Genomic DNA, 27,282 nt, shown 5'->3' with positions numbered 1-27,282 from the left:
CTCATTTGTTAAATATTAAGAGAAATGCAAATTATAGAAGTTTTATATTTGCTGGTGTAGCCCCCCTGGAATGATGCAGTCTTTGAATGATTCTATGCCCCATTTAACCTTTCACTCCTATGTCATACATATAAATTTGTTCCACGTTTTGCATATCAGTGATCTTTGAATTTGGAAGATACATCTGAGAAGTAATGATAAAAATCTGAGCCATTTCAAACAAAGCTGATGTCATTGAAGATGGGGAACTGCTGTATTACACCATTGTTCAAAACAGAAAGCTGAGGGTAAACTCCATAACTATGTACAAGTCTGTTCAACACATCATAGAAGAACTTTTAGAAACCATAATCAGGAACAGGATTATTGGGATTGGGTTTATTACCACTGACATATGATGTGAATGTTTTGTGGGAACAGTACAGTGCAATGCAGAGATATTCTATAAATTATTATGTATACAATATAATTATACTTGTAGAAAATAAATAAGCAGTGCAAAAAATAGTGAGGTAGTGTTTATGATTCATTGTCTTTTAAGAAATCTGATGGCAGAAGGGAAGAAGCTTCTCCTAAAGCATTGAGTGTGTGTCTTCAAGTTCCTGTACCATCTCGCTGAAGGTAGCAACGAGAAGAGGGCATATCCTGTGTGGTAGGGTCCTTGATGATGGACCCCTTTGAAGATGTCCTCAGTAGCGGGGAGGCTAGTGCCCATAATGGAGCCGGCTAAGTTTACAATCCTCTGCCGTTTTTTTTTCCCAGTCCTGTGCAGCGACACCTCCATGCTGGACGGTGATGTATTATGGTTGATAATGTCCACATGAATGTACATAATGGATCAATTTAAGTATGTTCACTTGAATATATATAAATTGATTCAGGGCAAATAGTGTTTAACTTGATGCAGATGTCTTTGGTGAATAGCAAATAATTGTTCACTGGAGAAATAACAATTTGTTTCTTTGGGCTTTGGAATTGAACTTGAGTGAATGACACATGGCTTGGAAGGATGGTGAGCTTTGAGGAGTATAAAAATCAACTTCAAGAGGATACTATTGTACACAATCTGCTGGACTGGCCACAGAAAAATATACCACAAAAATGTGATGTGTTAGATTTCAGCAAGGGGTAAAAACAGTGGCAATATGTATAGAGGGCATGATTCTAAAACGGAAACAGGGTCTGAAATTCTAGGGTTATTTGTACACATTATTGAAAGTAGCAGGGCAGGTTGAGAAAGTTTTAAAGAAAAAATTAGGAACCTAGAGTTTGTAAGTAGAGGCACATAATACAAGAATCAGGAAAGTCAAAATGTATCCTAATAAACATTGAAATAAAAATACGTTGAGCACCAGCGCCTGGGTAGAGATAAACAATTGTTCTTTAGAGTTAATGATCCTTCATCAGAACTGGGACAAGTAAGAAATATTAAGCAAGTTTTAAATTGATGAGTGGGAAGGGGAGGAGAGAACAAAAGAGCAGATTCCTTAATAGCGTAGGATCCAAGTTGGAAGTGGGTGACAAAACTGTGTATGAGTAAAATGTAAATTGGTTGAGCTGGATGAAAAACTTACGGGAAAGTATAAAATATATATAATGCTGGAGATGTGAGATATAAGGCTGGGATGGCTGATTATGTGGAATTATTAAATTCATTGTAGTGTCCTGAATGTTGGGAAACGAGAACCTGAGCATTACAGGGAAAATGATCCACTTGGAGTATGGAAAAGGGGAGGGGAAGATGTGTTTCGCGGTTGCATCATGAATGGTAAGTTAAAGGATGATCCAATAAACATGGAACTGACAGGGTGAATTTTTACCTCTTACACCACTCTTTTTCATCCATATTATTGATCTCTATCGTATCCATTTAATTCTCTCCCTTTCTCTGTAACTTAAAACTTATTTTTATAGCTGTTCCTGATCCTACTGAAAAGTAATCAACCTGAAACATTAGCTCTGTTTCCTTCCCTTGTATATTTTCTTGACAGCTGTTTAAGGGACACAACATCCATTCAGGCAACCTGCACCAAGTTGGATGGCTGGCTGAAATCTGTGGACAAGTCTGGCCTACCTGGGAAGTTTAAAGTATCAGCATGGCATTCTTCCCAGAATCCTGTGGCCCCTCCTCGTCTATGCAGTTCCGATCTCGACAGTCGAAACCTTAGAGAGGAGGGTTAGCAACCACCTCAGGAGATGGCTGGGGCTGCCAAAGAACCTGAGCAGCATCGCACTCTATGGACACCACAACAAACTGCAACTGCCCTTCAAATCCTTGGAGGAAGAATTCAAGGTAACAAGAGCCAGAGAAGTGCTACAGTATAGGGACTCAAGTGACCCGAAGGTGGCTAGAGCAGGGATCCAAGTAAGTACTGGCAGGAAGTGGAGGGCAGAGGAAGCTGTTCAGGAGGCAGAGGCAAGGCTGCGTCACAGGAGGCTGGTGGGAGTGGTCACACGAGGCCAAGCTGGGCTCGGATCCTTTCCAACTCCCCAAATGGACACCAGAGGGAAGGAAAGGCGTCGTCTAGTTCAGGAGGAGGTGAGGGCAGTAGTGGAGGAGATGAGAGCCTGCAAGGCGGTGGGAATGAAGCAACAGGGAGCTTGGACAAGATGGGAGAATGCAGTTGAGAGGAAAGTGACCTGGGCTGATCTTTGGAAAGCCGAACCACACCACATCCAATTTCTCATCTAGGCAGTGTACGATGTGCTTCCAAGTCCATCAAACCTGCACACGTGGGGCAAGGCAGAGTCATCTGTGTGCCCACTGTGCTCCAAGCAAGGAACCCTGGAGCACATCCTCAGTGGCTGTGCAAGGGCACTTGGTGAGGGACAGTACAGGTGGAGGCATGATCAGGTCCTGAAGACCATCGCTGAAGCTGTCAGCGCAGGAGTTGAGTGGGCGAAGCGGTCCCGACCCTCCAAGCAGACCATTGCCTTTGTCAGAGCTGGGGAGCAGCCAATCCCTGCCAAAAGAACATCTGCAGGCATTCTGACCTCTGCAAGGGACTGGCAACTGTTGGTGGACCTCAAAGGGCAACTGAAGTTCCCCAACCATATCGCAGCCACCACCCTGCGACCAGACATTGTCCTAGTGTCTGAGTCGACTAAGCAAGTGGTGCTGCTGGAGCTGACAGTCCCATGGGAAGATAGCTTGGAAGAGGCCTTTGAAAGGAAGCTCTCCAAGTATGCAGGACTGGTCAGCAACTGTTAGCAGGCTGGATGGAGAGCGAGGTGTCTCCCAGTGGAGGTCGGTTGTAGGAGATTCGTAGCCCATTCTTTAGTTAGAGCCTTCAGCATTTTGGGCATCGAGGGAGCGAGGAAGAGGAGAGCCATCCGCAGTACCACCGATGCAGCAGAGAGGGCCTCAAGATGGCTGTGGCTCAAAAGAGGGGAGCCATGGAGTCATAAGTAGCTAGCCATCTGGACACAAGCTGGGGTCTGACCAGCCCTGGCTGGGTCACCTGGAGGAGGTTGTATGATGTTGATTCCAGGAACATCACTGAAGATGTGTCCAGAAGCATCAATAGATGTATGTACACAGCTGTTCTCATTTCAGATTTCCAGTACTGGACTTCATGCCTTTGGGCTACCTTGTAAAGCAATGGTTCAACCAAAACTGGAGGGCCAAGTCTAGTCTGGGCATCACACTTTAGGAACCAAGTTGTAAGCCTTGGTAAAATTATGCAGGTAATGCAAAACAGCTTTACCAAAATGATCCCAGGATAAAAAACAGATTGGTGAAGTTGGTGTGGTTCTTGCAACAGAATTTGAAAGGGTATCTGATAAAAGTAAATGAAATAACCAAGGGTCTAGATGGAGTTAGTAGTGCAGTTATTTCAAATGGCAGATGGGTCAAGACTAGAGAAATATAATGGAGATGGTTAGCAGAAGAACCAAAAGTGATATGTAGCAAGTGGTTAAGATTTGGAACGCAATGTCATAGAAGGTGCTGGAGACAAATTCTATAAGGTTTAGTTCTTAGAAGTGGAAAATATGTAAGACTTTGGGTTGTGGATGTAGAGTTAGTTGGATTGTTCCTGCATAAAGTTAGCATCGTTTAAGTGGACCAAAATACCTCCTGTGTTGTATTTTTTTCCCTGTAATTCCACCCTCTTTTGAACATTAGTCTAACGTTTCTAAACCTCCAAAGCTCTGAAATCACTAGATAAGGAGGACTGGAATTTAATGGTCATTACCTTTACAATTTCAACTCTCAGCACTTTAGGATGCATATTTCTAGATTTAATGTAGTGCACCCCTTTTTTAATGTTAGTTTTTTCTATTTGCTTAATACCATATCCATTATAATGTTTGCATCTGTCATTACAAAGAAACCAAAGTACTCAGCTAGTAGTAACCAAACCAAAGTATTCTGCTTCCTGCGTAGATTTCTTTTGTTCCCTCTATTGACCTTACACTTTTTGTACTACTTGTGTATTATCAGAAGACAATTTGATTCCTTTTTTGTATATTTGCATATTCTTCCTCATTCATTTTTTGATTTTTCTTTAATGTTACGTTCAATTTCATTCTCACTTGTGTTAAATGTCACACATTCGTTGCTGCCGCTTACGTGCAGGAGTGGGGAGCTGGGGGGGACTTTGGGGTTCTCACATTTAACCGTTGTTCATTCTTTGGGGTACTGTTTTCACAGATGTTTGCAAAGAAAAAGCATTTCAGGATGTATATTGTATAATTTCTCTGATATTAAATTGGACCCTTGAACTTTTGAACATTCCCTTTTCAACTCTTGAAGTAAAGGAGTCCACAGCCCCGCACTGATGATTCCCTAATCCCACCTCCAACCCTCCTCCTGTTCTTGGACACCCCATTCTGCTTCTCTGCCTGCTCCATATCTTTTCATCTCAAATTAAACCCACGGACAAAGGAGGTGCTTTTCTAGAGTGGTGGACTGACCTCTACCTTGCTGAGGCCAGGCAGCAACTCTCAGATACCTCCCCTTACTTCACCCTTGACGAGGAACCCACTCTGGGCAATCACAAAACTGTCTCAGAGACCTCATCAACTCTGGAGAACTCCCATTCACTGCCACCAAACTCATAGTTCCCTTACCCTACACTGCGTGCCCAATGTTTTTGCCTGCTCCTGCCCCACTGAAATCGTGTCCTCATTCTTTGACTCTATTCTATTCCCCTTGGTTCAGTCCCTTCCCACCTACATCCACGGCACTTCTCATGCTCTCAGTCTCCTATCTTTCAATTCCCTGGCCCGGACAGCCTCAATTTCACCATAGATGTCCAGTTCCTCTACGCTTCTATCCTCTACCAAGGAAGCCTTAAAGCTCTCCGCTTCTTTCTTAATAATAAAGCCAACCAGTTTCTCCACCTCCACCACCATTCTCCTCCGTCTGGCAGAACTGGTCGTCGCCCTCAACAATTTTTTCTTTGGTTCTCTCCCACTTTCTTCAGATTCAAGGGGTAGCCATGGGCACATGCATGGACCCCAGCTATGCCCACCTTCTCACTGGCTATGTAGAACAATCCATGTTTCAAGCAATCCCTGTTAAGACTCCCCAACTCTTCCTATGCTACATTGACGACTGCATTGGCACTACTTCATGCACCCAAGCTGAGCGCATCAACTTCATAAATTTGCCCCCAGCTTCTACACTGCCCTAAATTCACTCGGTCCATTTCTGACACCTTCCTCCCTTTTCACGGTCTCTCTGTCTCTATCTCTGGAGACAAACTATCAATTACTATCTTTTAACCGAATCCCAGTTATCTTCTTGACTATACATCTTCCCACCCTAATCCTGTAAAAATGCTTTTCCCTTTTCTCAGTTCCTTCATCTCTGCCACATCTGTTCCCAGGATATGGTTTTCCCTTCCAAGACATTGGGGATGTCCTCCTCTTTCAAAGAATAGGGTTTCCCTTCCTCCACCATTGATGCAGCCCTCATCCACATCTCCTTTCTCTGAACATTTCACTCACCCCACCTTCCCACTGCCTTAACAGTGATGGAGTTCCTCGTCCTTACCTGCCACCTCGAGTCATTCTCACAACTTCCACCATCTCCAACAGGATCCTACCACCAAACATATCTCTACCTCCCACTCTCTCTCTGTTTTCCACAGGGATCACTCCCTCTGATTCCCTTGTCTATTTGTCCCTCCCCACTAACCTCCATCCTGACACTTAACCTTGCAAGCGGTTGAAGTGCTACAACTGCCCATTCATCTTCTCTCTCATCTCCATTCAGGGTCCCAAACGGTCCTTCCAGGTGAGGGAACACTTCACCTGTGAGTCTGCTGGGGCTGTCTACCATATCCCAGTGCTCCCAATACGGCCTGCTCTATATTGGCGAGACCCATTAGAAAATGAGGGGCATTGAGCACCACTGCTCCATCAGCCAAATGTGGAACTTCTCGGTGGTTAAATATTTTAATTCCCATTCCTGTTCCCGTTCCGGCATTTGGTCCATGGCCTCCTCTTGTGGCATGATGAGGCCACCCTCAGGATGGAAAAACAGCACCTTACATTCCATTTGGGTAACCTCCAACCTGATGGCATGAATATCAATTTCTCCTTCTGGTAAAAAAAAAATTCCCCTCCCCTCTTTTTCTCTCCCCACTCTGGCCTCACCTGCCTGTCAGTTCCCCCTGGGTATCCACCTCCTTCCCCTTCTCCTATGGTCCACTTGCCTATCAGATTCCTTCCTCTCCATCCCTTTACCTTCCCTAACCACCTGGCTTCACCTAACATCTTTTAGCTATCCTCCTTCCCTTCCTCCCCACATTTTTACCCGGTATCTTCCCTTCCAGTCCTGATGAAGGGTCTCGGCCCAAAACATGCCCTGTTTTTTCATTTCCATAGATGCTGCCTGACCTGCTGAGTTCCTCCAGCATTGTGAGTGTTGTTTTGGATTTCCAGCATCTGCAGAATTTCTCATGTCTCCATACAAGTTGCCCTATCTACCCCTCAATGGGAACGTACTTCCCTGTCCCCAAAATAAGTAACAGATGGGGTACGAGGGGGAGGTGGGGCATTAGCGGAAGTTACTTATTTTTATACACACATTCTTTCTCTCACTCTCCTTTTTCTCCCTCTGTCCCTCTGAATGTACCTCTTGCCCATCCTCTGGGTCCCCCCCCCTTGTCTTTCTTCCCGGACCTCCTGTCCCATGATCCTCTCGTGTCCCTTTTGCCTGTCACCTGTCCAGCTCTTGGCTCCATCCCTCCCCCTCCTGTCTTCTCCTATCATTTTGGATCTCCCCCTCCCCCTCCCACTTTCAAATCCCTTACTCACTCTTCCTTCAGTTAGTCCTGACGAAGGGTCTCGGCCTGAAACGTCGACTGCACCTCTTCCTAGAGATGCTGCCTGGCCTGCTGCGTTCACCAGCAACTTTTATGTGTGTTGCTTGAATTTCCAGCATCTGCAGAATTCCTGTTGTAAGGCGTTCATCTAGTGATTTGAAGGTTGCTAGTTCGAGCCTTGGCTGAGGCAGCGTGTGTGTCCTTGAGCAAGGCACTTAACCACACATTGCTCTGTGATGACACCAGTGCCAAGCTGTATGGGTCCGAGTGCCCTTCCCTTGGAAGTGGCATGGAGAGGGGAGACTTGCAGCGTTGACAGCTGCTGGTCTTCCATACAATCTTGCCCAGGCCTGCGCCCTGGAAACCTTCCAAGGCGCAAATCCATGATCTCATGAGACTAAGGGATGCCTATAATTACTATGAATGCCGGAAGAAACCGGTATTTCTAGTTCTAACTTTCTACCTTCTATTAAATTATATTAATATTTACTCGCCCCACTCTTTCCAAATTCAGGTATGAATATTAGCAGAAGAATCGACGCAAAATCCTCACTCATCAACATGCATGGTTTAGTGAAGAAAACAATCGCGAACACACCTTTCAGATAAAATCATAAACAAGAGAAATTCTGCAGATGCTGGAAATCCAAGTATGACGGGGTCCTGAATTACCCCTATGAACTGTGCTTTTGAAAAGAGAGCGAGTTATTTAACACCTACATCTTGTTTTTAAGGGACAGAGAGACAAGCCTGCTCACAGTTTGTTCATATTTTCTATAAGGACATCGCCTGCTTGTACGTTCTTACAGAAAGTGAAGGGAGGAGCTGTTATTTGAGAGATAGTTGGTACTCAGTACGGGGAGATAAATAGATGGTCAGATGATAGACCTGAGACACATGGTTTTGGACACTGAATGAGCTTTGTTGTGCCCACAGAAAAGGTGGGTTTTTGGAGGATCGATCAGTAGCCTCTCGCAGTGTGAAAAGGACGTGACCGGTGGGAAGTTATTTGTGTGTCAACCCTCGCCTGGGTTGATAGCTTCACCACAGAAGAACGGTCCCCTTTGTTGTGGTCACGGTCGGTGACTTATAAAGGATTTCAGAGGACAACGGGAAGATAGACGGCGATAACTCACCTGAACACTCAAATCTCTCCCCCCCGCTCTCTCCATCACTACTCAATACCACGAACTGAACTGAACCTTACTCATCATCGTAAGACTGTATCTATTTACCTCTAGACTTGGAGAAGCTTGGTTTTCATATATCTCCAGAGTTACTGAAATACTTACTTATACATATTCATTGCTAATCTGTTTGATTTATCTGCATTTATATTACTGTATTGCGTAGTTACTAATAAATACCATTAGTTAATAGCAATACTGGACTCTAAAGTGTTTTCCATTTCTGCTGGTTCTTTAAACCGGTCACGGGGTACGTGACACAAGTAACACACGCAAGATGCTGGAGGAACAGCCGGGTAGGTATCTATTGGGGGGGGGAGGAGCACAATCGACTTTTCGGGCCGAGACCCTGCGGCAGAATAAAATGCTTGATTTTAGTTGCACATCGGAGGGAAGTTGCTTAAAGTTCTGAATTTTAGACCAGGAGTCCGGTAAATAATGCATCGCCTGGACTGGGCCCGCTCTCCACAGCTGGCGCACGGAACTTTCCCTCCCACCCTGCCGAGAACCTCTTACAAGGAGCAGGCAGGCCGGCGGGATGGGGAGGGGCCTGAGCTGGTCAGCTTCCTGGGGGCGGGGCGGGCCCTGGCTGGGGAAGTCCGTGACGGGGACGGGGATGATTGAAGGAGAAGGCGGTGGTGGTCCTGGGCTGGAGCTGCGGCAGCAGGTGGGTAGGTAGGTGTGGGTTTGGGGGTCCGAGCCACGGTGGTTCCGGTGGGACTGTGCGGTGCTGCGGAAAACGACTGAATCCCGACGACTGGTCAGGCGATGAAACCGGTGGCGAAGGTTCCCCCCCGCGGCCCGTCTGCAGAAAAAAAGTCACTGATAGCATGAAGCGCAGGGCTCGGAACCGACCACGCCGCTCCACAACCTCTCCGGGAACGGCCACCCCCCAATCCTGGACCGACTGATACCTCCACACCCCCCCCTCCAAATCCGGCGCCAGCTCCCCAAAGGTGACGGTGAATGAGGACATTAGTCTCAGTACCCACCAGCGAGACAGTCTGACTGTCCAATATGTGTGATGATCCATCACCCAAATCTGTTGACCTCTTCCCACCCGCCGCCAGCGCTTCCCTCCTGCTATCCCTACCCCCCGCCCCACTCCCGACAGCCGGATTGACTAACTTAGTACCCAACAGTGGGACATTATGACTGTCCCGTCCCTCTCCCGATATATGTGGTAGATAGTGAGATTTGTTGACCATCTACTGTCAGCTTGCCCCTCCTGTTAGCTCCTCAAACAGGACAATTGAATGAGCTAACTCAGCCCAGTGCCTAGTGCAGTGGGACTTCCTGATTGTCCCACCCTCTGCCCTCCATGTGTAGCAGATAGTGAAAACTGTTGACCCCCAACTCGTGGTGAGTTACACATCAGCTTCTTATCCTGACAAATGGACAGACTTCTCCAAATTGATCCCTCAATCCTGCATAAAGTGGACAACAGAGCCAAGTTTCTGTCTCCTCTCCCTTTTCCCATTGAATGACCCACTTTATGAAGGAGTGGGAAAGTTGGCTTCTTCCAAGTGCTGTGAAATGGAACATGTGGAAGTGGGGTTACTGTGGACAGTGGCAGGAGGGACTAAGATGAAGGAGAGATAAGTCGGAGTAAGGAAGTGGAATGGGGTAAACATCCTGGTTTTCCAACATCTTGGATTTCCAGGCCATTGGAGCAAGATCTTGCTCTTTCAAGATTGCCTACCAGCTGGTGTGCAATAGCTATCTATTAAAAGAGATCACACACAGACATCTTCCACTGTGCAGATGTGGTGTGGAAGCTGGTCAACCTTGATCCCGATGATGACCTAAGAAGAACTTTTCAAAGAAGTTAATGTTGTCTCAGCCCACTCCATTACCTGTGTGTGAATTATGTTACTGTATTCATTCTGTCAGTCTTCAGTACTGTGCATATCTGTCAGGTGTTGTCCCTCCGTTATGTCCCACCCTCATCCTTTTGTGTAATTAAAATATTCTTGCACTCTCTGTTGAAGATAAGACTAATGCTACTGATATTATTAAATGTGTTCAACTCCTTGCATTGCTTCTTGTGAGGTGTTAGGTCATCCGTCACCTGAATGTGGGTTATCCCTTGCTGTCTGCACATTTAGTCTTCCTGTCAGTGATATCTAATTCCCTGCATTGTCTTCTGTCCAGAATGTACCCCAACTGCCCTTAATTGCTCTCTGCATTGATTTCCTGACATACTTTCTGCCTGCAGCCACTAATTGTGATGCTGTGCAGGACCTTCGGTTGTGTCAGACATCAGATCTTCACTCATGGTATCTAGATGCTGTTTATAATTTATATTATTTTTATTTAGCGATACAGGGCGCAGTAATCCCTTCAAGCAATGCCATCCCAGCAACCTCTGACAACCCCGATTTAACCCAAAACTAATTACTGGACAATTTAAAACAACCAACTCATCTACCTGGTATGTCTGTGGACAGTGGGAGGAAACTGGAGAACCCTGGGAACAAACCATACATTTCACGGGGAGGACATACAGACTCCTTACGGAGGAAGCAGAAGGGAGATGTATTGCTGTAGCATATTTAGTTGATGTGCTGTTAGATTTGATTAAAGTTAGGGCAGCTGCTAATGCTTTTATTGACTAGGACAATAAAGCTTCAATATTTAGAAATCCAAATGACTGGCATCTGCTTCACCAGATAACATTTGCTGCACTGCCTACCTATTGCAGAGGCCCTGATACTCAAGCTCCATTTCCACTGGCAAGGCCCTCCCCCCTTCCTGCACATCCTTTCCACTAGTTCCCATGCTCCCTTTCCATTCATGCGGCTTTATTTCCTGTACTCTTTCCACTTATGAGGGCCTTGGTTCCTGGACCCTCTTTCCACCCGTAGGCATCCCGTTTCCCCTGCTGGGATCAATTTTCCTCCACTCCCATTCATCTCACCAGGCCCTATCACACCCTCTTCAAACTGACAAGCGTCCCATTTCCTGCATCTCCATTGCTCTATGTTCTCTGGGAAATTTATTCCACTATATAAATTTTGTAAAAATAGTATAAAAATGTACTTGTTCATTAATATAATAATATCCAATAGCCCAGATTTTGGGGTCTGTGTTTACTTTTTGTGATTTTTCTAGTGAGTTTTAAAATGCCTGCCAAGGCATTACAAAGCTGTGATGATCAAGCTCTGTAACTTTAATGAAATAAAAATCGCTATAACATACAGCTACTGTAAGAGCCAAGATTAGAAAAATTAAAAGGGTAGTACACATCTACCAATTATTCTTCTGAAACTGAAATCATAAGACCCTAGTGCTGAGACCCTTAAGTCATATGAAAGTAATGGAAAGAAAAAGATAAGTTGGCCCATTGAGAATATCTTGTGCAGTAACTGGGAAACTATGCGTCATGATTTCAATCTACTGTCTCACTGGCTAGCAGTTAAGAATCTTCAGGGAGAGTCAAAGTGACTTTGATTTGGTACAGTTTTTTTTAAATGTCCTGCACTAATTTAGAATAAAATAGTCTGCTGAAGGGTTGTGGCCAAAAACGTCGACTGTACTCTTTTCCATAAAGATGCTGCTTGGCCTGCTGAGCTCCTCTAGCATTTTGAATATGTTACTTGGATTTCCAGAATCTGCAGGTTTTCTCTTGTTTGAAAATAGTCTGGAATTTGTTTTCTGAGTCCTCAGCCAAGTATTATGGCAAACTCAAGTTTATTGTGCTAACTAGCAGTTTGTTTCAAATGTAAGTGGACATCAATGAAAAGGATTACATCTGAAGTACATCCACTGGTTTTCCAACACTTCTGTAACTTGAGCATCCTAATACCCCTACATTGTGATAGTCTCATACCACTGATTATATCTCACACTCTGGGGACTTGTGCTCAATGATGTTTAAGTCTGCTTTTAGAATACAGGTACACAGGGACGTGACATTGCAATTCAATGCCTAATTCTATATGTTAGTGGTTAGAAGATCTGCTTTTACATTTTGCTTAATTGTGCCTGAGATTAGGAAGGGAACAAGTTTTTTTTAAGTTGGCAAAATGTAAATTATACTGCTTTTGTGTAAGTTTAGACTTTCATTGCAAGTTTATTTTATCTGATTTCTGCAGCATGAATAAAACACGTCTCTAATGAAGACTAAGCATGATAATGGAGACGGCAAATTATATCTTTTACCAGTTTTCTTAGTGCTGTTGTGACTCTTCCACAATGTCATTGCCAACGGTCCCAGAAACATGCAGCCATATCCTAGTTGAGCTGGAATCTCTGGATCCCCTACTATCTGCTCTAAGGCTAGATTCAAACAGACTCAAGGTGAGTAAGAGAAGGTCACTCCCATGCACTTGCTCGAACTAAATTAGAGGATTTATGTTTTGTATTTTTATAGTAGGGATCTTTGTGTACACTGATCCAAGGAAAATCTTGACGCCTTTAGATTATTGGATCATGCGGAGATCTCACTGGAGGTTTTTAGAAGCAGTTGAAATCGAAGAACTTTTTGAAAATCATTTTGCTACGTTTCAGTTGGTTCCAGTGGTATGATTATTTGCAGCTAATTTGCTTTTAAGTCTTTAAAGGGACTGTAAGCTAACTTGTCTGGAGAGTGTGCTGAAAAAATGGTGGGAATGTTGCACCTAAATCCTGTTTTAGGTAAACATGATTCTGTACCTCCGAGCAGTTGAAGGGCAATGTGGCAGGCAAAATGAATGCACATTGATAGGCAGTGGTTTTTGTCTACTGTTTAGCTGCCTGATGCATTTTAGGTTTGAATGAGTATCTCTTCTATCTTTTGTTACAAAATGGTTAAATTTAGCTTTTGGTGGATCAGACACACCCAAGTAATTTTGCATATTATCGGGCAGGTGCCAGTGTTATGACTGCACTGGAGCAATTTGACGCAGAACTACATGATACAGTTAATATATAGCAGGACTAGACTAAGAGGCTCAGTTGAGCTGATTCATCTTTCCAATGTAGGGGGGAGTGGGTGAATAGGATCTAATAATGAAATTGTGGCCAAAGTGGTATTAAGCCATTGGTTTGAATGCTTTTGTCTTTTCTTAGTGTACGTGTTTGTCAGTATCACGGAAATGGCTGGTGCTGGGCACATCAGCTGGTGGACTTCATCTCATTCAGAAGGAAGGCTGGAAGCAGAGAATCATGTTAACTCATAAAGTGAGTAACAAAAAAAGAGTAATGGAAAATGTGGAGGCTGGAGAAGGTTCAGATTTTTTTAAAATGTGAAGCTGAGGCTTGATTTTGTTTTGAGGTTCCTATGTATTTTATACCTGAGGTATCTGAGAAATACAAATTAAATGTCTGTTTAATCTCATGAAATTCAGGCAAGGCTTTACAGTGTTAGACCTACATCTGGGAATGTAGGTACAGAACTTTTTTTTCTTGATAGTTTATTTTATAAAGTTTGTTCATGCGAGGACCATACGGATATCTGCCACAAACTCTTCTCATTGTGGTCCGCTCATTTTACGTAGACCATGGTAGGGCTGCAGGAATTGGCAGCCCTACCTTAATGATAAATCAACTAGGGTTCCTGTTATTCATTTTCATGAGACTTGTGCAAGGGCACATTTCCTTGCGGACGTTGCATGAAACCACTATGGAGCTCAGCCTCATGATTCAATCACGGAGAAAGTGTTAGTTCTGTGTGATAATGCCACCTTTCTGTTAGCTTGCACTTGGTAGCATGTTTGGTTTTAGAACATAGAACAAGTGCAGCACAGAAACAGGCCCTTCAGCACATGGTGTTGTACTGAATTAATTAAAGTTATGATGCTTAACTAAACTAATCCCTCTGCCAGGTCATGGTCCATATCCCTCCATTCTCTGCATATTATATGCCTCTCAGCTCTTTTCAGCCATACACTGTACTATTCTCCAGTAAAAGAGAAACCTGTCCTGCCTATCTCATTTGAACTTTCCCACTTTAAGTGTACATTTCAACTTTGGGAGAAAGAATCAACTCTGTGCCTGCCATAGTTTTACAAACTTTCATTGGATCTTGCCTCAACCTTCACTACTCCAGCAAAAGCAACCCTTGTTTGTACAATCTCTCCTTGTAATGTTTGTCCTCTAATTCAGTCAGCATTCTGGTATATTTTTATTTACACAATTTCTCCTCTTTTCCCATTGCTTGTTTGTTGGTCTTTGTTTACATATACTTTTTCATAACTTCTATTGTGTTTCTTTACTTTCCTGTAGATGCCCGATAGAAATGAATCTCAAGGTAGTATATTGAATTTTGATTTTAAAAAAATACTGCCTACTTCAACTTTTCAAGGCCTCGGCACCCCTCCTATAATAAAAAGCCAGAATTGAATGCAATACTCCTGATATGGCCTAATCAGAGTTTTATAAATCTGCAACATAATTCTTGCCTCAGCTAATAAAGGCAAAAATGTCATACACCACCTTTACCACCTGTGACTGATCTACACTCACCGTATCCTTTTGCAATCTTGCCGGACGATGCTGAGGATGTTCTACGTGTCTGTGGTGGCCAGTGCTATCATGTTTGCTGTTGTGTGCTGGGGCAGCAGGCTGAAGGTAGCAGACACCAACAGAATCAACAAACTCATTCGTAAGGCCAGTGATGTTGTGGGGATGGAACTGGACTCTCTGATGGTGGTGTCTGAAAAGAGGATGCTGTCCAAGTTGCATGCCATCTTGGACAATGTCTCCCATCCACTACATAATGTACTGGTTGGGCACAGGAGTGCATTCAGCCAGAGACTCATTCCACCGAGATGCAGCACAGAGCATCACAGGAAGTCATTCCTGCCTGTGGCCATCAAACTTTACAACTCCTCCCTTGGAGGGTCAGACACCCTGAGCCAATAGGCTGGTCCTGGACTTATTTCATAATTTACTGGTATAACTTACATCTTACTATTTAACTATTTATGGTTCTATTACTACTTATTATTTATGGTGCAACTGTAACGAAAACTAATTTCCCCCAGGATCAATAAAGTATGACTATGACTACACTGTCCACAACACCACCAATCTTTGTGTCATCTGCAAACTTACTCATCCAACCACCTATATTTTTAACCAAGTCATCAGAGTTTGGAGTACAGATAGCTGTGGAACACCACTGGTCAAAGAACTCCAGCCAGTAAAAGATTCATCGATCACTACTCTCTGTCTTTTGTGGGCAAGCCAATTCTGAAAACAAACGGCCAGCTAAGACCAGAAGACATAGGAGCAGAATTAGACCATTCAGCTCATCGTGGCTAATTTATTATCTCTCTCAACCCCATTCTCCTGCCGTACTCTCCACATACACTCTATCAAGGCTTTTCAATATTGGTTCGTTTTCAATGAGATCTCCATTCTTCTAAATTCCAGTGAGTACAGGCCCAGAGCGGTCAAATGCTCCTTATATATTAACCCTTACATTCCCAGGATCATCCTTGTGAACCTTTCTGGACTTTCTCCAATGCCACCACATCATTTCTTAGATAAGGGGCCCAAAACTGCTCACAAATACTCCAAGTTCAGTTTAACCAATTTCTTATAAAGCCTCATCATTATATCCTTGCTTTTATATTCTAGTCCTCTCAGAATGAATGCTGATACTGCATTTGCCTTCCTCACCATTGAATCAACCTGTAAGTTAACCTTTAGGGAATTGTGCATGACCCTTTGCACCTCTGATTTCTGAATTTACTCCCTGTTTAGAAAATAGTTATAGTCATAGTCATACTTTATTGATCCTGGGGGAAATTGGTTTTCGTTACAGTTGCACCATAAATAATTAAATAGTAATAAAACCATAAATAGTTAAATAGTAATATGTAAATTATGCCAGGAAATAAGTCCAGGACCAGCCTATTGGCTCAGGGTGTCTGACCCTCCCAGGGAGGAGTTGTAAAGTTTGGTGGCCACAGGCAGGAATGACTTCCTATGACGCTCTGTGTTGCATCTCGGTGGAATGAGTCTCTGGCTGAATGTACTTTTGTGCCCAACCAGTACATTATGTAGTGGATGGGGGACATTGTCCAAGATGGCATGCAACTTGGACAGCATCCTCTTTTCAGACACCACCATCAGAGAGTCCAGTTCCATCCCCACAACATCACTGGCCTTACGAATGAGTTTGTTGATTCTGTTGGTGTCTGTTACCCTCAGCCTGCTGCCCCAGCACACAACAGCAAAGTCTATGCCTTTATTCCTTCTACCAAAGTGCATGACCATACACTTCCCTACACTGTATTCCATCTGCTATTTCTTTGCCTAGTCTCCTAATTTGAGTCCTGCAGACACCCTGCCTTCTCAATACTACTTGCCCTTCTACCTATCTTCGTATTGTCTGGAAACTTGGCCACAAAGCAATCATTGCTGTTGTTCAAATCATTGACATATAACATGTCAAGACTGACCCATACAGAACACCACTAGTCACTGGCAGCCACCCAGAAAAGGCCCCCATTATTCTCACTCTTTGCATTCTGCCAGTCCATACTAGTATCTTTCATGTAATGGAATGGGCTGTTACCCTGTTTAGCAACCTCATATGTGGCACCTTGTCAAGACCCTCTTAAAATTCAAATTTAAAAAAAAATTGAGTGACACTCCTTTGTCAATCCTGTCTGTTATTCCTCAAAGAATTCCAGTAGATTTGTCAGGCCATGCCGACTTTGGCCCATATCATCGTGTTGCTTCCATGTACTCTGAAAGCTCATCCTTAATGGACTCCAACATCTTCTCAACCAGTGAAGTCAAGCTAACTGGCCCATAATTTCCTGTTTTTTGACTCCCTCCCTTCTTAAAAAGTAGATTGACGTTTGCAATTTTCCAGTTCTCCAGAACCATTCCAGAATCTAGTGATTCTTGAAAGATCACTAATGATGCCTTCTACAATCTCCTTGGCTACCTCTTTCAGAACCCTAGGGTGTAGTCCATTTGGTCCAGGTGACTTATCTAGCTTCAGACCTTGCAGCTTCCCAAGCACCTTCTCCTTAGTAATAGCAACTGTACTCACTTCTGCCTCCTGATACTCTCGAATTTCTGGCATAACACTGATGTCATCCATAGTGAAGACTGACACAAAATACTTATTAAGTTTGTCAGCCTGTTCTTTGTTCCCCATTGCTATCTCTCCAGCATCATTTTCCAGCAGTCCAATATCCACTTTTGCCTCTCGTTTACTCTTCATATATCTGAAAAATCTCGTGGGGAATCCTGTACATCTTAATCTTCTGGAGGAGCCTCCCCTGGCAGACGTTAAATGTCCAAGATCATTGTAGACAACATCCACTGCTCCACCTTCGTCATCTCCGCAGAATTTTCATTTAAGTTAGTAAGAGATGACCTGTCCTACACAAACCATGCTGACTGTTATTAATTAAGCCATGCTATTCCAATTGCTCACAAATCTTATCTCTTGGAATCTTCCCCACTAGCATCCCTACCACTGACGTGATGCTCACTGCTCTGGATTGTTAAGTTATTACAGTGCTGTATTGTTGCACTGCAGATTTTAATGGAATATTTTAATAAGGCCCTTAATACTATTCAGAGAGGACTTACTAGGATGTTGCCTCGAATGGAAGACTTTATGGGGAAGTTTGGATAGGCTGAATTGTTTTCCTTGGAGCTAGTAAGGCTGAGAATGTCCTGATAAAAATATCTAAGATTCTGAGAGGCACAGGGAGGATATCTAGTCAAAATCTTTTCCCATGGCAGGGTTATCAAAAAGTAAATGGACGTAGATTTATAATGAGAGGTAGGTGTTTTTAATGGGATATTAGGGGTAGGTTTTTACACAGGGAATCGTTGATAATCCAGCAGATTATCGGCACCCAATTGCCCACCATTGAGAACATCTACCATAAGCGCTGCCTGGGCAGGGCGAAAAGCATTATCAGGGATGCATCTCACCCTAACCATGGACTTTTTACTCTCCTCCCATCCGGTAGGTGATACAGGAGCCTCTGCTCCCGCACCAGCAGGCCCAGGAAGAGCTTCTTCCCTGAGGCTGTGACACTGCTGAACCTCTCATCACAGCACTAAGCAGTATTGCATCCGTATTGTACTGTCTCAGTACTTTTATATTTGTGTGCTGTAGCATTTTTTAAATTCACAGTTATTTTGTAAATAACATTATTCTTTGCATTTCTGGTTCAATGTTAAATGCATTCCATTGGCTTTGTATCTGTACTCAGCACAATGACAATAAAGTTGAATTTAATCTAATCTAATCTAGTGTCTGGAATGCACTGCCATAGAAGTTGGTGGAATCAGATACAATTACAATATTTAAGAAGCATTAAGAAAAGCACTTCAATAGGCAAAAGACAAAGAATGATATTATCTTAATGTGAGTAAAAGGAGTTGGTATAGATGGGAAAAAAGGCCATTGTAGTAAATAGAGGGGCAGTCGATGTTTCAGGCCAAGACCCTTCGTCCTGACGAAGGGTCTCAGCCTGAAACGTCGACTGCACCTCTTCCTAGAGATGCTGCCTGGCCTGCTGCGTTCACCAGCAACTTTTATGTGTGTTGCTTGAATTTCCAGCATCTGCAGAATTCCTGTTGTTTGCATTGTAGTAAATGACTGGTGTCTTCATTCAAAGTTATTCTAGTGTCGTGAACAATATCTTTGCCATATCTTACTGGTTATTTATTTCCGTTTTTGTTTGTAAGGCTTGATACACAAATAGTTCAGTCTGAAACTCCATAAAGATTTGATCTGAGATTCTAAGATAATTGTAAAGATCTCTGTCTTCTTTTGAACAAGAAAAGTGGGAAAACAGCATATAAAATTCCAGCATCTGCAAAATTTTTGTGTTTATAAAATTTATTTGAAGCTATGCAGACATTATGCACCATGTCATGATAATGTGAATTTCTAATAATTTTCTTTGTCCTTTAGGAAGGAGCTCTCACACATGTTGCTTGCTGTCAGCATGATGAGGACTTTGTTGCTGTATCAACTAAGTAAGAGTGCTCTATTATCTTCCATTTTTGCATTCTTTCTGTACCCTTCAATAGCTTTTTAGCACATTTTAAGAGATGTTGCATGAGTAATTTCTTTTGTTTCATCTTTTTCATTTCATGCATTTTTCCTTTAATATTTTCAGTTACTTGGATATCCAGTTCAAATGTATAGCAATCAACCTTAACCTTTGTTAGGGATTAATTTAGTTGTGAGAACTGGCATGTACCTTCATTGACTGCTTGTATTGTTCAGAAAGCAATCGACAGATCTTTCTCAGGCTGCAACTGACACATGTGTTACACAGCTAGAATAACTAAGCGTAATGGAAACAGTTTTTTCTTTAAGATATTAAGCTTAATAGATCTGTAATTTGAAATTCATGTTAAATAGAGATAAATGTTCTTGTATGGATTTGCTATTTCCTGAATCAACTGCTCCTGTTAAAGTTCACCTGTTTGATTAAGCTTGTAGCACTTACAGTGAGAAATAATTGATTAAAACCTTGAAAGCATAGCTTAATGTCTATTGATTCAAAGGGACTTGCCAATCAGAAACACATTTGAACAAATTACACAATTCATTTGCTTTAGAATTTAAATTGCTTAAGTTAGCAGAATACAACTACCGTAGTCCAATTGCAGAATCTTACTTTGTAATAGAAGCCATTTGGTCTGTTACGGCCTGTTCAAGCTCTTAGAAAGCACTGTCCAAGTTAGCTGATAAGCCCAGCCTTTTCTCTTTACAGTGCAATTAAATTCCTTTAAAATGCCATGTTCAGTCAGCTTTTGCAAGTTACTATGAGATGTGATTTTTCTCTCTCTCAGGCATAGTGGTGCGGTGAAGGTGGAGGGGAGGCATGCAGTCTTATTTTCAGTGTAGATTATGTGTCAGTCATTGGAAATATAGATTGTGTCAGTTATTTGACCCGAACTAACCCTAATCCTATCTCAGCGGCATGACACGACAACTGACGTGACACATACTACCATCTCTGATTGTGTCTTTTTGTTACAATTAAGTCTTGTTTTTGTACAGCCTTTATTTCTCTTTTCACGGACCTATGGAATTTATATACTGTACTGTGTGTTGCCTGTAGCTACGTGACATTCATGCTGTTGCAAGCAAATTTTTCCATTGTAACTGTATTTTCCATTGTCTCTGTATTGTCCTATTGGGCCAACTCTACTTTCTCAGTTACAAGGAGGGCAATGCCCGAACTCAAATTTGAAGGTTCTCATCCTTAATATTATTTGCTAAACTACTTATGCACCCTGTCCCAAATCTTGATGTTCTTCTCGAGGTGCAGCAATTGGACTGGTGCATCATATTCAGCTGAAATCTAACCAATGTACTCATTGTGCCTGCTGTCAAAATGAAATATCCATGCACTTTTTTTGTTACGAGTTACCTTGTCAAGTTTTGCTGTCACCTTCAGGAATTGTAAATATGGCCCCTAACTATCTCAAAAATGTGAAAACAAATCTTCTGAAGTGCTCATTCACTCAAATAACATCATCAGGGCGATGTCACTAAACTCTGTTTACTTGATGAAAGATCAAGCACCAACCCTGCTACCCACCCTCTTCTTTCCCTCCCCTCCCCAACAAATGCTTCCTGGCTTGCAGATTTTTAGCAAATGTGCTATTTGCTTTTTTCTGTTCAGATAATTTGATCTTGTCATGGTTCTTTCTCTGAGAGTTCATTACTTTGACACACAACTCCATGAATTACCTCTTGTATATCTCAGCAAAATTTGTAACATTCACAAAATTTTGTTCTCTGTAACAAGTTCATGTTATTTACAAGAAAAATAATATTCTCATACTGAGGTGATTGCCCAGGACGTTGCCTTAGATGGAATTACATACCATAAGACATTGGAGCAGAGTGAGGCCATTCAGCCCTTCCAGTCTGCTTCACTATTCCATTATGGCTGATTTACTTTCCCTCTCAACTCTATTCTCCTGCCTTCTCTCCGTAACCTTTCACACCCTGACTAATCAAGAACCTGTCAACCTTTGCTTTAAGTATGCTCAGTGACTTGGCCTCCACAACCATCCGTGGCAATGAACTCCATAGATTCATTACCCCCTGGGTAAAGAAGTTCCTACTTATCGCTCTTGTCAGTGGACACCCCTCTATTCTGAGGTTGTGCCCTCTGGGTGGCAGACTCACCCCTGAGGGAAACACCCTCTCCACATCCACTAGGCCTTTCAATATTCGATAGGTTTCAATAAGATTCCCCCTCACTCTTCCAAATTCCAGTGAGTACAGGCCCAGAGCCATCAAACAATCCTCCTACATTAACCCTTTCATTCCTAGAACCATATTCGTGAAACCCCCTCTGGACCCTCTACCATTCCATCACACCTTTTAGATAAGAGGTTCAAATACCCCAAGTGCCATCTGACCAAAGCCTTATAAAGCCTCAGTGTTATATCCTTGGTCTTATATTCTAGCCCTCTTGAAATGAGTGCTAACATTGCATTTGCTTTCCTTACCACTGACTCAACTGGCAAGGTAACCTTCAGAGAATCCTGCAAAAGGACTCCCAAGTCCCTTTGCACCTCTGATTTTTGAATTTTCTCCCCATTTAGAAACTAGTCTACGCCTTCACCCTTTGCACCAAAGTGCATGACCATACACTTCCCTACACTATATTCCATCTGCCATTTCTTTGCCCATTTTCCCAATCTAAGCCCTTTTGCAGACTCCCTGCAAGCACTCAACACTACTTGTCCATCTGCCTATCTTTATACTTTGCAAACTTGGTCACAAAGCCATCAATTCCATCATCAATATCATTGACAAATGATATTGGGAAGAGAGAGTGAGGCTGACGCGCAACTCTCCCTCACTTAAATCATAATGGTGTCGAGGTCCTCATCGACGTCAACGATGGACGAACAACCAACCATCATTGACAAATATAACATGAAAAGAAGCTCTTTTATTCCCACACTTGCCTCCTGCCAGTCAGCCAATTGTCTATCCATGCTAGTATCTTTCCTGTAATACCATGGGCTCTTATTTTGTTAAGCAATCTCATATGTAGCACCTTATCAAAGGTCTTCTGAAAATCCAAGTAAACAGCATGCAGTAACTCTGCTTTGTCTATCTTGCCTGTTATTTCCTCAAAGAATTCCAACAGATTTGTTAGGCAAGATTTCCCCTTAAGGAGGCCATGCTGACTTCAGCCTATTTTATCATGTCAATAGACAATAGGTGCAGGAGTAGGCCATTCGGCCCTTTGAGCCAGCACCACCATTCACTGTGATCATGGCTGATCATCCACAATCAGTACCCCGTTCTTGCCTTCTCCCCATATCCCTTGACTGCACTATCTTTAAGAGCTCTATCTAACTCTTTCTTGAAAGCATCCAGAGAATTGGCCTCCACTGCCTTCTGAGGCAGAGCATTCCACAGATCCACGACTCTCTGGGTGAAAAAGTTTTTCCTCAACTCCGTTCTAAATGGCCTATCCCTTATTCTTAAACTGTGGCCTCTGGATCTGGACTCCCCCAACATCGGGAACATGTTTACTGCCTCTAGTGTGTCCAATCCCTTAATAATCTTGTATGTTTCAATCAGATCCCCTCTCATCCTTCTAGTACTCTGAAACCTTATCCTTAATAATGGACTCCAACATCTTACCAACCACTGGATAAGTCAAGTCACTTTTTATTGTCATTTTGACCATAACTGCTGGTACAGTACACAGTAAAAACGAGACAACGTTTTTCAGGACCATGGTGCTACATGAGCAATACAAAATCTACACTGAACTACTTAAAACAACACAAAAACTACACTAGACTACAGACCTACCCTGAACTGCATAAAGTGCACAAAACAATGCAGGCATTACAATAAATAATAAACAAGACAATAGGCACAGTAGAGGGCAGTAGGTTGCTGTCAGTCCAGGCTCTGGGTATTGAGGAGTCTGATGGCTTGGGGGAAGAAACTGTTACATAGAGCCGGAATGCTTCGGTGCCTTTTGCCAGATGGCAGGAGGGAGAAGAGTTTGTATGAGGGGTGCGTGGGGTCCTTCATAATGCTGTTTGCTTTACGGATGCAGTTTACTGGCCTATAGTTTCCTGTTTTTAGCTCCCTCCCTTCTTAAATAGAGGAGTGACATTTGTAATTTTCCAGTTCCCCAGAACCATTCCAGAATTCAGTGCTTCCTGAAAGATCACAAGTAATGCCTCTACAATCTCTTCAGCTACCTCATTCAGAATGCTGAGATGTTGTCCATCTGGTCCAGGTGACTTATCTACCTTCAGACCTTTCAGCTTCCCAAGCACCTTCTCCTCAATAATAGCAACTGCCCTCACTTCTGCCCCCTGACACTTGAATTTCTGGTATACTACTAGCATCTTCCACAGTGAAGACTGATGCAAAATACTTAAGTTCCCATTATTATTTCTTCAGTGTCATTTTCTAGTAGTCTGATATCCACTGTTGCCTCTCTTTTGCTCTTTATACATCCGAATTAACTTTCAGTATACTCTTCTATATTATTGTCCAGCTTACCTTAACATTTCATCTTTTCTCTCCTTACGGCTTTTTAGTTGCTTTCTATTGCTTTTTAAACACTTTCCAATCCTCCAACTTCCCACTATTTTTTCCAATATTATATGCCCTCTTTTTGTTTTCTTTTTATGCCAGTTTTGACCTCCCTTGTCAGTCATGGTTCCCTCATCCTCCCTTTAGAATACCTTTTCACCCTTGAGATATATCTATCCTGTGTGTTCCAGATTATACCCAGAGACTCCAGCCACTGCTGTTCTGTCATCATCCCTGCTAGTGCCCCCTATCTCTGCTCTCCACTTTAAACTGATACATCTGACTTTATCTTCTTCTCAAACTGCATGATGAATTCTATAATCTTATGACCACTCTATCCTGAGGGTTCCTTTACCTTAAGCTGCCAAATCAAGTCTGATTCATTCCACATCACCCAATCCAGAATTGGCTTTCCCCTAGTGGGCTCAATCACAAGCTGCTCTAAAAACCAATCTTGTAGGCATTCTACAAATTCCCTCTCTTAATTTTCCCAATCCACCACCATATTGAAATCCCCCATGACTATCATGACATTGCCCTTTTTTCATGCCTTTTCATTCTTCCATTGTAATTTATATGCCATATCCTGGCTACTGTTTGGCGGTCTGTATACAGTTCCCACCAGAATCTTGTCCTCCGTGCAGTTTCTTAACTCTACCCCAAGGATTCTACATCTTCCGATCCTATGTCACCTCTTTCTAAGGATTTGAAATCATTTTTTTTTATCAACAGAGCCACCCCATCCCCTCCGCTGTTTGCCTGTTCTTTTGATAAAATGTGTATCCTAGTTCCCAAGTATGACCTTCTTTCAACCATGACTCAGTGATGCCCACAACGTTGTATCTGCCTATCTAACTGTGCTACAAGATCATCTACCTTATTCTGCATACTGTGTGCATTCAACTATAACACTTTCAGTCCTGTATTTATCCTCCTTTACACTTCAACTCATCCCACCGACTGCATTATCACCTGCCTGTTCTTCCTCGCAGAATCACTACACACTGCATCTACTTGTATACCAACTGCCCCGTCCTCGGCCCTATCATTCCAACTCTAATCCTTCTGCCAAATTATCTTAAACTCTCCCCAACATCTTTACATCACTCCATTCCCTTTGCAAATTTTTGCTCATTTCTTTCTCAATTCCTGCTAAAACATTGTTTACATTTACATCATTAATTATTATATTGTAATTTGTCCTTTACTGTGCCTATTGTCTTGTTTATTAATTATTGTACTGTCTTGCACTGTTTTGTGCACTTTATGTAGTCCCGTGTAGGTCTGAAGTCTAATGTAGTTTTGTGTTGTTTCACCTAGTCTAGTGTAGTTTTGTGTTGTTTCATGTAGCACCATGGTTCTGGAGGAAAGTTGTTTTGTTTTTACTGTGTACTGTACCAGCAGTTATGGTTGAAATGACAATAAAAGCGACTTGACTCGGCTTTAGCAAACCTGCCTGTAAAGATATTGGTTCTCCCGTCGGGTTCAGGTGTAATCCGTCCTTTTTGTGCAAGTCATACCTTCCCTAGAAGAGATCCCAATAATGTAGAAATCTGAAATCGTGCCCCCTGCCCTTGTTCCTTCGCCACTTACTGTTGTGTGGTATTGTCCTTTTCCTGTCGTGACCAGCACATGGTACTGGGAGTAATCCAGAAATTACTACCGTGCAGGCTCTGCTGTTCAGCCTCTTCCCGATACTCACTGCGTAGGACCTCTTCTCCTTTTCTACCTCCCGTTACTGGTAATGTGCACCACTGCTCACCTTCCCTCTTGAGAACCTTCTGCAACCGCTCTGACAGATCCTGGACCCTAGCACCTGGGAGACAACGCACAATCCTGGCATCTCTTTTATGGTGCAGAATCTCCTGTTTCCATTGAGTCTCCTCTATCATATCACCTTATCATCATTGTCTATCATTTTGCCCGACGCCAGCCCTCTAGGCCTGAGTCGACGTAGTAGTAGTATCATTATCACTCTGCCTGACTTTACCTTTCCTTGCCGAGCCTCAAAACCAGCCACAGTGCTACTGGTCTGGCTGCTGCTGCTGTATCCTGTCATTTCCTCCCCACTCCAAAAAGGTATTTCTGTTGCTGAGGGGAACCCTGCGCTGACTGTTTACTCCCCTTACTTCTCCTGGTGGTCACCTATATGTTATCTGACGCCTGCTCTCTGGGTGTGACCACTTCAGTAAAAGTCTCATCTGTGAAGTTTGTACCCTCCTGGCCGGCTCTGAGTATCTCCAGCTCCAGCTCCAGCTCCTTGATCTTGTCAGATGAGCAGAAGCTGGGTGCACTTCCCACAGATTTATGAGCTTAAGGAAACACTGAATAGTTCGGATTTGTTCTCCCCGGAATGGAGGAGACTATGAAGGGTTAACTTACTTTATAAGATTTTGAGGTTGGGTGGATAGTAAAAGTTGTTTTCCCATGGTGAGAGGTCTAAAACAAGAGGGCTTGGGTTTGAGGTGTGATGATGAAGGTTTGAAGGGGTTCACACAGAGGGCAATTGAAGTCTGGAACATACTGCATGAAGAGAAGTTGGAGGCAGATGGTCTTACGGCATTCGTACTAGTACGCTGAGTAAATGGAATTGGTGAGGGAGCTGAAGTGCCTGTTCTGTGCGATATGACCGTGACACACTGGCTGCCCAACTCTTAACGTGGGAATTAATTTTCTTCTTCATGATTTTTTTCAGTTTTCCTACAACTGATGTTAGGCTCCTCCCTATCTGATTTCTTGAATAAGAGTGTAGCATTTAAATAACAAATGCATGCGAGATGGATTGAAAAATGTTGATTTTTTTAATCCATCATTCAATGATGTACCAAGTAAGATTTTTTTTTACTTCAGCACAAAGCTAAATTTTAACTGCTTATCTCTTATGATAGTTAAAGAAACTCGTACCACAATAAATTGTGGATTGAAATGTTTCGTTATAGGGAAAGGGACAAACTTGGGTTGTTTCTCTGGAGTGTCAGAGGCTGAAGTAGTGACCTTATAGAAATACAGTATACAAAATTATAGTATGAGGTGTAGATAGGGTAGATAATCGGAGTCATTTTCCCAGTGTCAAATGCTGCGGCTATAGCCTTAAGATGGGGTGGGGGGGGCGGGGTTCAAAGGAGATTTATAAGGCTAGTTTCGATTTACACATAGAGTAGTAGGTACCTTGAATGCGCTGTCAGGGGAAGTGAGGAAAGCAGAAATGATAGCAATGATTCAGACAGGCACGTGAATAGACAGGGAACAAGGGGATATAGGCCGTGTGCAAGCATATGTGGTTAGTTTGGAATCCTGG

At 42.9% G+C, this 27,282-nt stretch overlaps 1 protein-coding gene across 5 annotated transcripts in view; it reads left to right on the top strand.

The window, feature by feature from the left end:
• The first annotated feature begins 9,046 nt into the window (after nt 1–9,046).
• hps5 (HPS5 biogenesis of lysosomal organelles complex 2 subunit 2) overlaps nt 9,047–27,282 on the top strand; it is a 65,430-nt gene continuing 47,194 nt past the window's right edge. For 2 of the 5 annotated variants that reach the window (XM_072272330.1, XM_072272327.1), the window contains exons 1-4: nt 9,047–9,131; nt 12,562–12,766; nt 13,517–13,627; nt 19,350–19,414. In XM_072272330.1, the coding sequence (XP_072128431.1) occupies nt 12,662–12,766; nt 13,517–13,627; nt 19,350–19,414 (281 nt within the window). In that variant the 5' untranslated portion in view covers nt 9,047–9,131; nt 12,562–12,661. Of the gene's footprint in view, nt 9,140–12,561; nt 12,767–13,516; nt 13,628–19,349; nt 19,415–27,282 lie in introns of all 5 variants that reach the window. The other 3 variants (XM_072272329.1, XM_072272328.1, XM_072272331.1) reach the window with 3 other exon arrangements.

This window comes from Mobula birostris, chromosome 11 (genome assembly GCF_030028105.1).
Source record: "Mobula birostris isolate sMobBir1 chromosome 11, sMobBir1.hap1, whole genome shotgun sequence".
Taxonomy (NCBI): Eukaryota; Metazoa; Chordata; class Chondrichthyes; order Myliobatiformes; family Myliobatidae; genus Mobula; species Mobula birostris.
The sequence above is the reverse complement of the archived record's forward strand: the minus strand, read 5'-3'. Positions and strand labels throughout refer to the sequence as shown.